The 10,616-nt window shown below is 35.5% G+C and overlaps 1 protein-coding gene across 1 annotated transcript in view; it reads right to left on the bottom strand.

Annotated features, from left to right (window-relative positions):
• LOC117119818 (ribosome biogenesis protein NSA2 homolog) overlaps positions 1 to 10,616 on the bottom strand; it is a gene marked incomplete in the record, with an annotated part of 24,511 nt that overhangs the window by 8,418 nt on the left and 5,477 nt on the right. The window contains 3 exon segments of the mRNA XM_033264752.1: positions 5,514 to 5,654; positions 9,581 to 9,675; positions 10,432 to 10,616. Of these exon segments, the coding sequence (XP_033120643.1) occupies positions 5,514 to 5,654; positions 9,581 to 9,675; positions 10,432 to 10,616 (421 nt within the window).

The following is a 10,616-nucleotide window of genomic DNA, read 5'->3' as shown; positions in this document are numbered from 1 at the left end:
CAGTACCAACTGTGCGTAGACGTCCCCTACCAGAAATAGAGAAACCAAAACAAAATATCAGAGAATGTAAGTTAGGATAGTCATGAGTAGATTTTTAATATGATTGAAAAACGGTAACTGTAGGCCTACAGGGTTTGGTATACAGGAGTTGGTGCTGAAAAACAATTGTAAAAATAAAGAATAACAATTTTAATAGATGCATAACATTGAGAACATTATTACAACTATTACTAAATTAATTATATAGCAATATATTTGAAATATAAAATTATATTACTTGTTTATCAATCTTTTATTTATAATGCTGTATGTATTATTAAAAGGTTGCTGATAAAGGTAAATAAATCCTTTTATCCTCTGTTTGAAAAACCTTTTCACAAGATATGAAATATTTTTGATGCTATGGCCTTTCCAAATACAAAAAGATCTACACAAGATGTGTATACTGTATGTATAATTCCTTATGTACATTCAGGGCCGACAAGAGGGGAAAATTTAACAGGCGCAAGTGTTGGTGTGGGCCTCCAGTTACGAGCGTAATATGGAAGAAGACAGACAAGAAATAGACCTACCACAGGTTAGTACGATTGATCACAAAAAATGTATCGGGGGCCGTATAAAATATTTCTTTCAGGAATGGCAGAAGTTAACAAATGATCAAAATATACTATCTATTGTATCAGGAATATGTATTGAATTTGTCAATGGTGTCAAACCCAGACAAACTAGAATACCCTACCCTTACAGATTATCCAGGCTACAGATAGAGTCTGTAGATGGGGAGATAAGGAAACTTAATAAAAAAGGAGTGATTAATTTGAGTTGCCATGAATATGGAGAATTTATATCGAACATATTCACTAGGCAAAAAAGGGATGGCGGTCTGAGAATGATCTTGGATCTATCGGATCTGAACAAGCACATTCAATACAACCATTTTAAAATGGATTCAATTGAAAATGCTATTACCTTAGTAACAAAAAACTGTTACTTCACATCTATAGATCTTAGAGATGCATACTATTCAATCCCTATGGCTTTGCAACACTCAAAACACTTAAAGTTTATATGGGAAGGAACACTGTGGCAATTCACTGTACTACCAAATGGTTTAGCGCCAGGGCCCAGATTATTTACAAAATTGATGAAAGTCCCGCTATCAGTACTAAGAAATCAAGGCATTATAATATTAGCATATACTGATGATAACTTGCTCATGGCAAATTCATGTGAGCAAGCTACAAGGGATATTCAAATCACCATCTAATTGTTTCAGAGGTTAGGATTAATTATCCACCCCGAAAAAACCATTGTAATTCCCAAACAAGAAATTGAATTTTTGGGTTTCATATTAGATTCTGTGGAAATGACAGTAAAATTAAGCCCTAGAATTTACATGCATTTTGCAAGAATATTAATAACTCTCACATAAGGCTGAAATTAGATAACGTAACAGCAAAAACGTACATTAACAACATGGGGGGTACAAAATCTAAATGGTGTGACAAGCTAGCAAAGGAAATGTGGGAATGGGCAATAACCAAAAATTTGTGGTTGTCAGCAGTTCATCTGTCTGGGAAAGATAATATCATAGCGGATAGAAAATCCAGAAAGTTTGATGAGGAATTGGAATGGCAATTAAACCCAGAGATTGTCATGGATATATTTGGAACATTTGGCAAACCACAGGTTGACCTCTTTGCAACCCGTTTGAACAAACAACTGCCTAAGTACATTTCCTGGTTCCCTGACCCGGGCTCTATAGACTCGGATGCATTTTCCATAGATTGGGGAAAATTCTATTTCTACGCTTTCCCTTCCTTTTCTGTCATAGGTAAATGCCTCAAGAAAATTATTGAGGATGAAGCAGAGGGGATAGTGATTGTGCCAAAATGGCCTACACAACCTTGGTTTGCAATGATGAAGCAATTGCTTATTAAAACACCGATACACATCCCTAAGTCTCAAAACACTTTGTTACTGCCTGGAATAAGTAGAGTCCACCCATTGCATGACAAACTATTTCTCCTTGCTTGTAGATTGTCCGGAAAACGTTTCAGCTCAAAGATGTCCCAGAAACCACAGTGTCAATAATTAGCAAGTCATGGAGGAATTCTACAAAAAAGCAATATCTTACACATATTAAGAAAATGGTATATATTTTCAGAGGGGAACCTGGAACCTGAACTTGCAGACGTACTTCGGTTTCTAACTAGCGAGTATGAAAATTCACAAAGTTATTCCACAGTAAATACGGCTGGGAGTGCCTTATCTTTATTTCTCAGGTTGAGGAATGGACAAAACATTGGGAATCATCCTACAGTCAGAAGGTTTATGAGAGGAGTATTTAACATAAAACCACCCCAGCCAAGGTATGCACAAACTTGGAACGTAGAAACACTATTAGATTACTTGCGGAATCAAGATGGGGACCGATTAACACTTAAGCAGTTGACAAAGAAAACTGTAACCTTAATTTCCCTATTAACTGCGAGTAGAATACAAATGATTCATAAGTTGTCAATAGATAATATGACAGTGACAGAAAATGGAATAAAATTTTTGATTTCAGACTTACTTAAGATATCTAGACCAACTTGTTATGGGCATAGTATTGATTTGGTCGCGAATTTCGAGGACCCAGCAGTTTGCTCTGTTAAAACTATTAAGGAGTATGTCAATGTAACGAAAGAATTTAGGGTGGGGAAACAAAAACTCTTTTTATGTTATAAGAAACCTCACAGAGAAGTGTCTAAAGACACGTTAGCTAGGTATATCATGGAGGTATTATTGAGAAGGAGATCACTCGGCAACAGATCCCTTTGACGCGACAAACCTATGTGTTCCCCGCTTTTGCATCGCGCGCGGGCGTATTACCCTATAATTCACATTTTTTCGTTAGCAACAACTTGGCAACGACATGCATTTATAATACGCTTCCAGCAGACAGTTGTGCAATAAAACGTTTGATTTTAACCCATTGAATATCTTTATAATGAACAATGTTCCCCTGATTAGATTTTTTCGGGCTTTTGGTATGTTATTATTTGTATATTTCAGGAACGGATTCAGTAAAATATTTATGTTAAAATTACTTCTGTGTTCATTATAATTTTGTCTAAAGATTGACTGGTTCGACTATAAAGCTAAGTCAGCGTAAAACTGAAAAATACTCAGATTTTGGATTCATTTTTCGAATTATACACATCTAGATGTGTATAAGAGACAGAAAATACACTACTGTAAAAGCCAGCTCAACGGAGTAGTGCGCTGATTTAGTTTTAAGGGTGGGCATATAATCTCTTCCACTAAAATTACTTCATGAAATTACGATCAAACTTTAAACAGGTAAGTTCTCGTTTAATCTTAAAATTTTTTCTATATTTATGTATTTGTTTGATTCCTCTATATAAATACTGGGTTCAGCATGTGTCTCCTTACTACTTACTTTATGTTTGTCACTTTTCAATGTGTTCAGCCAAATTTTAGGAATGGCCTTTTTTATTTGAAAATATTGTGCAATCCAATTTCTTTTATTACATAATCTTGCTTTGATTGTGTTTTCAGAGTCTATTAATAAATCTTAGTTTAATAATACCAGCGTTTATCCACTATTTGAAGTATAGTGACTTATCATTAATTTTAATATAAGGATTACCCCATATGATTTGTTCTTTTATATCCTTTGTAAAAGTTGGATACTTTGTTCTACCACCACCGATGGAGTACCATGCCATTACGACCTTGGTGTAGAACTTTGGTAAATTTGTTAATACTATATTTTTACATAGGTTTGGCATTTCAAGCGCACTCAAATTAGGACCAATTTTATTTAAAATCTTTATAACATATATCAAAATCAGATTTGTCTTAACAACTGAAATTTTGCCGGGAATGGGGCTTTAAGTTGCAATCACTTATCTATTTCTTATTTTATTTTCTATCCTGACCATTAAAACGGCTGCAGCTACCGTATAATGGCATATTGGTAGCATTTAGGGGAATCTGGTATATAAAAATGGAGTGATGTTGATACGGTGATGTTGATACTGTGATGGTGATGTCGATACTGTGATGTCTAGTGCAGTTATGATTTCAATCGACGTACGGCAGCCTTCCTACATGCTACATTAGATGATCGTCGGTGATACACCGCCACGCGCTGCGCATAAGTTGTGAACCCCAGCAACACGCTAAGCATTTTTTGGTATAAGTTATCTATAAGTTATCAAAACGTTCTATAAAAGTTACTAATACGTTGTGTACAAGTTCAACTCGTTATGAATATGCTATCTATGTGCCCAAAAATTTAAAATAAACGTTGATAGTTCAGCGTATGCCAGTGTTTTCGAAAATGTTGATACGTCGGCATACGCTGGCTAAAAAGTCAAGGTGTGACAGGGTCATTAGAAACTGTTTACCAAAGATAATATAATCAGTTTTAGTTGGATCATGGAGGTATTATTGAAAAGGCCATCACTCGGCAACAGATCCCCATGACGGGACAAACCTGCCTTTAGATTGCGCGAAAGCATCTATCTTATTATTAAAATTTTTTCCATTAATAACAACTTGGCAACAACAGGCTTTTATACGCTTCAACACAGCAGTTTTGCAATAAACCCTTTTATGTTAACTCATTGAATAGCTTTAACATTAACAATGTTCCCCTGATTAGATTTTTTCAGACTTTTAATATGTTATTATGTTTATATTTCAGGAACAGATTCCGCAAAATTTATCTGTTGCAATTAGTTCTGTGTTCATTATAAATTTTTCTGAAGATTGATTGATTTGACTATAAAGCTGAGGCAGCGTAAAACTGAAAATTACTTTGAACTGAATTTTTGAATAGTACACACTCGGTTACCAGGTATTCACATAGGCTTCATGCCATGGTATGGGGCACTACAAATACACTTTTTGGAAAACCTATTTGTAAAACAATATCAATATTTACAATTGCTTTTTTAAAGTTTGTTGAACTATTTGTTCAGCAAATTCCTGCCTCCTCCATGGTCAGAAGCCATCCATTGCTACATGTGTTGTAATTACTCGTTCAGCTGTAAAGTATTATAAGAGAACTTAATAATTAATCTTCTAGTACCTCAGAACTACTGGATTTTTTTCAGGGCTTTAAGATGCTTGATCCTGGTGGCGGCTCCCTGACTGAGCTTACCTATGTCTCCAGATAGAGATATTGTAAATGATTATAAAAACCACTCAAATTAGTCTACTGTATATCAAATCCACTGTATATACTTTTCTGGGAATTCGTACCTGCTATGCAATCAGGGATCATCTGGTGGTTTTCTGTACTCACCTTGCTCGCATTAATCCCAAATGACTCATTAGGTGAGGTCATTTTTTTGTCGGGATAATTCTTGCCTTTAAAAAAGGCATATAACAAAATCGTGACCGCTTGAAAGATAGGTTGATCTGAAACTGCTGTAGGTTGTAACATTACCCACACTTATTCCCAGACACATATATCAAATATGAAAACACAGTACCTCTATAACAGTTCCCTTGGTGATAACTCCGAGTGACGTGTACATAGGTGATGTGGGATTCTTCTTAACACCAATTATTGGAAGATGAAATGTTGCCTTTAACTCGGGATGTGTCACATGAGCCTTCTTGAAACGCAGTGCCTTAAAAAGGTTATATTACAGTTAAAAATACACACATCATTATTATTCAAACATTTTATTGAAAAAAAAACTTGATAATTCAAAAATTGGCAATATGAGGTTACAAAATATATATATTTCTCTAGTCAAGTTTACTGCCCTTACAATGAATACACAGGAAGAATACAATAACTTTAAAAAGTCAAAACAGCACATTAAAAAAATATACATATATAAATAATTAATTCAGGTGCCAAGCATGACTAGCACCAGCTATACCTTGGTTACACAGTTTGTACTGAATTGATGCAATAAAGGATATGATACAAAATTATATAGAAGGAGCAGCATATTTTTTTCTGCAGTACACATAAGCAATATCAATTTCTAATAGCCAATCAGATCAAAGGAAGCCCACGATGATGCCACACATACTCATAAATAATTAATCAGGAGCCTCACTCTGCTCTACATTTGTCTCGCAGAAGGACGAAATGAAAGCTTTCATATGTTAGTAATAGTAGGGTGGGAAATTAGGGGGTTACAATTCATAGGTTGGGTTATTAATTAAAGGCACTAGCTTACTATTTGTAGGGTGATTTATTAATAGCAGTGAGTTACTAGTTACAGGGTGGGTTATTAACAGCACTGGTTACTATACTGTAGGCTGTTACCAGAAGGTTGTTTTACAATACACTGCTATCAACTACAGAATCATATGGTTAGCCTAAAAACTCGACAAGAAGTTGCATTAGATGCGCTGTGTAGTGTATGAGGGCGCTAGAAAACAATTATTTTGAATACGATGGGGAATGCCACATTTATACCTGCACTAACAATGACCATTTTGTTGCCTTTCAGTTTGGTTAAAATTGGCCTTTCCACTATGCCCCACCTTGGATATTGTTGCTAGGATTTGAAAGATTTAAACGTACGTGTGTTAATGGATGTACGCATACCTGTCCTGTCCTGATTGGTCAGTTGCTAAGTTTGATCATTCCAGAAATGTTTTGTAATATTATATACATGTAATGCTCAAGTTGTTGTGCCCGATTCCAATGTATGTTCTGGATGCAAAGACTGGATCTTCACTATGTAATATTGTAGTGATATGACAAGCGAGATGGTTTACTTTTAATAACTGAACTGACTACATCTCCTCTGGTATCAGAAGGAAGTCTTCTCTAGATAACCAATACTTTACTTTTCATAAAAGCTTGGGGTGTGGTGGAATTCTCTGATTGGTTGAAAGATATCACCTTATCCTAATCATTTGACTATTACATCATTTTGGGGAGTTTCTATTGGTCAGATAATATAACAACTTTGGGGGGTAAAACTTAACTTATATTTAGTAACGAGCTGTCTCTCAATCGAGCTTATTTTATAAATCAAATGTAAGGAGTTGACCACTTGGGCTTTTTGTCATGAATTGGCTATTGTCCTGTCAAAGACTTCATATAATAATTAAGGAGACATTCAACAGGTGTCTATGGGTTTGAGGTAATGGGGTAGTGAGGTAAAAGTTCAGTCCAATGGTTTTATGGTTTTATTGATTTGGCCTATATTAAGTTATCTTTATACTATATAACAGTTTATTAAATTTATTAGATTATGCGTGCTTTGTATTTGTTGCAACAATCATCATTCTTCAAAAGCGATGAAGTCTTGCCTAATTGAAAATAATGTGTGTAGTAATGTTAGTACAAATTCGTTTAAAACCCATAGAGTGGTTCATGTTTTTAATTTGTAATTTATTGGATGATTTTGGTATTAAGCAAAAGTATAGGGCTTTCTGTGTCAGAGCTAACGCTTTATGTAGGACATTTCCAAGTGTTCCGCAGATATTAATGTTTGTTATTTAGGAGATATTGCATAAACGGTTCCTCTATGCCTATATGAGTTAATTTAGTGAGGTCCTATCAGCAATACTTAGTCATAAGTACCGTTGGGTCATTAAAAAAGAACTACTAATATTTATTTAAAGTTGGAGCCTGTGAATTTATTCAATAACATCCCTTCATCCTATGAAGACTGGATAAAATCTATACACAGTTTTGTGAGCAGATTTTGTGCTGGAAACTGTATAATCAGATCTATTGTTCACTGTGCTCTTCCTCTCTCACTACTTGGCGATGGTGTAAACTAATTTATTAGCACTGTAATTTGAGATTTTCTTGCTAATTGTGTGGGAAATATAAAGTATACATATGCCCTCTTATATTTATTTATACTTTTTTTATATATGACTATTTATATATGCATTAAAGTGATAAATGGATAATTTCATTTTTAGCAATGTATTTTAATGTAGAATTAATGGAAGATTTTGTAAATTGAAAATGTGATTTTGTTTTAATATAAACGTGAAAATATAATTATTTTGCAAAACATAACATGTCACAGATTAGAATGCTTAGCTCCGGCACTTAAATTTTGTGGCTAAGGTTCCACAAAACGACAACGTAAAAACACGCAAACATGTGCGTTTATTGAAAAATGTCGTATTTGTAAGGCACGTTTGTATTCCTGGCCCTAATTGGTCAGTTGGTAAGCTTGATTGACACTCCGGAAATGTCCATTGTAGAAACAATAAAATATAATGTTGGTGAAGAGCAAGTAGGATTTAGGGACGTTACTCCACTAATGATAATATTTGTACTCCACTTCATAATTGAATTATACTTAAATAAACATAAGCGGTTGTTTTGCGCTTTTATCGATTACAAAACAGCGTTTGACCTGGTTGACGACATTCTCTATGGAGTAAACTAATATCATGTGGTATAAATGGTAAAGCCTAAAGAGGAAAAATGAAAGGACCAAACACCCAGTTTGAAAGAGAGCAAGAATGCCGATGCTCCCCCAAAAAAAAAAAAAAAAGATTGATCAATCACATGCCACATGCTCATCAATAATAATAATAATAATAATACTCAAACATTTATAAGGCGCCAATTCCAAATTGAATGATAAAAGGCGCAAGCGTTATTATCCCTGGTCACTGGATAACGTACAATGGCATCCAGAACAAAGTGCAACTTTCTCTGCTCCCTGGGGAGTATCCCTAGTCATTCTTTACTTCTTTAGCGCACGAAACTAGAACATTCAATGCCACAACATCCTACCAGGTACCCATTTATACTCCAGAGTAGAGAGAGACAAATGTAGCTAAAGTGCCTTGCCCAAGGACACAAGCGACTTGCACAGCGGGAGTTTCAAACCCCTGACCTCAAGGTTGGGAGTCCAAGCCACAATCGATGCGCCAACCACTTCTACAATGTACTGTATGTGTACTGTACTACTAAACGATGAGGATAATCTCACACAATAGTAGTCCACGAGAACAGAACACAGCAACAGCCTGCGTAGTACAATAGGCCCAGAGTAGAAGAACTACTGTAGGCCTAGTCCTCCTAGGCCACCGTGATACGTTAGTAGTAGATTAGCTAAGCCTAGACTCTAGGCATAGGACTCTGACCACTCTACACAGCATGGACTCTGACCACTACACACTTGCCTAGTAGTAGTTTGGCAATATGATGAATGACGATGATTATGTTTTTGTTACTCGTCATAAATATTAGGTTCTCTTTGAGGTTCAATATACGGTTGTCTTCAATGCATACAGTACTGTACATGTACTAAATTCTGTGGACTGGTCAATACTTGCTCGACTCGCGAATATTTTTCATCAGAGCTTTTGCCCTTTGATGAGAGCGGTTAGTTTTTATGTCATCGTGGGCTTCCTATGTTCTGATTGGCTAAAAGAAATCTATAATGCTTATGTGTACTGCCGAAAAAAAATAGGCGTCCAGGACATAACCTAACATCAGCTGATTTGTCATAATCTGATCTGATGCCATCTGATTTGACATTATCTGATTTCATATAACTTGATTTGACATAACCTGATCTGACATAATGTGATCTACAGTATTACTTACCATTGGTCTGATAAATCTCTCAAACTTTGGAGGTTTTCTTGTAAACCCTTCTCCAACATATGTAACTTTGGTAACCATTCTTTTCCATGCTTTTTCTGGTGGTGAAATAGACAAGAAATAGCATCATGTGTTGAATAATGTTTGCAATGTAAAATCACCTGTCCAGCATCTGGACTAGTGTCCACTATTTATAATATTTAATATAATATCATATTCTTTATTCCTTAAAGAGCAGCTTAGCTCAGTTGTCTAATCTGGTGGTAGCCACTGTGTGTGCGCTGAACTGTGGAGACCTCTAAGTCCCTGGTTCAATTCCTATCGCTGCCTCTCCTTGTGTTTTAGCTGGAGGGCCGAAATAAAAGTTAGTACACCGTCTTTCGGATGAGACATTTAGGCCGTTGGTCTTGTGTGCATTTATGGCCCATGTGCATGTTAAAGAATGCGGTAGTCGTCTTCTAGACTTTCGTGGGCTATCTTTAGTGTTTACACAGAATAAATCCAACCAATCCAACTATGTCCAAGCAAAATATGAAATCACCAATAGTGTATTCAACAAATATTGGGATTTCAGTTAGGAATGAGTAAAAGCTTATATTTTATTCAAAATATATGCTTAGCACACTATACATATAGAACACTTTAATATAAAACAAGAAAACAATACTCTTCAAATCTAAGCAAACAAATGCTGATGTTAACCAAGGAAGGGGAAGGCAGTTTGGCGCAGCGATTTCAATTCAAGTTGCGAACCTCGTCGAGGGTTCAAACCACACACTGACTATTCTCAGTCGGTCATGCTCAGACTATAGTAGTACTACTTCAGTAGATTTCCAATACATTACAGTACTTACTACTTCTCTTTCCTGTTCTTATAACTTTAAAGACTTCATTTTCACCGACACCCCTAACTTTTGGTATTGGTACGTCCCATTTACCAGCCTTTTCTTTCCTTTTTTGTTTAATCATATTCGATAAAACTTTGGCTCTTGATTGTCCCTCACGATCTAGTAGATAAGCTGGAACAGCACCCTCTGGA

This window comes from Anneissia japonica, unplaced genomic scaffold (assembly GCF_011630105.1).
Source record: "Anneissia japonica isolate Jap-2015-1 unplaced genomic scaffold, ASM1163010v1 scaffold724_len3256291_cov202, whole genome shotgun sequence".
In the NCBI taxonomy this organism is placed as follows: Eukaryota; Metazoa; Echinodermata; class Crinoidea; order Comatulida; family Comatulidae; genus Anneissia; species Anneissia japonica.
The sequence above is the reverse complement of the archived record's forward strand: the minus strand, read 5'-3'. Positions and strand labels throughout refer to the sequence as shown.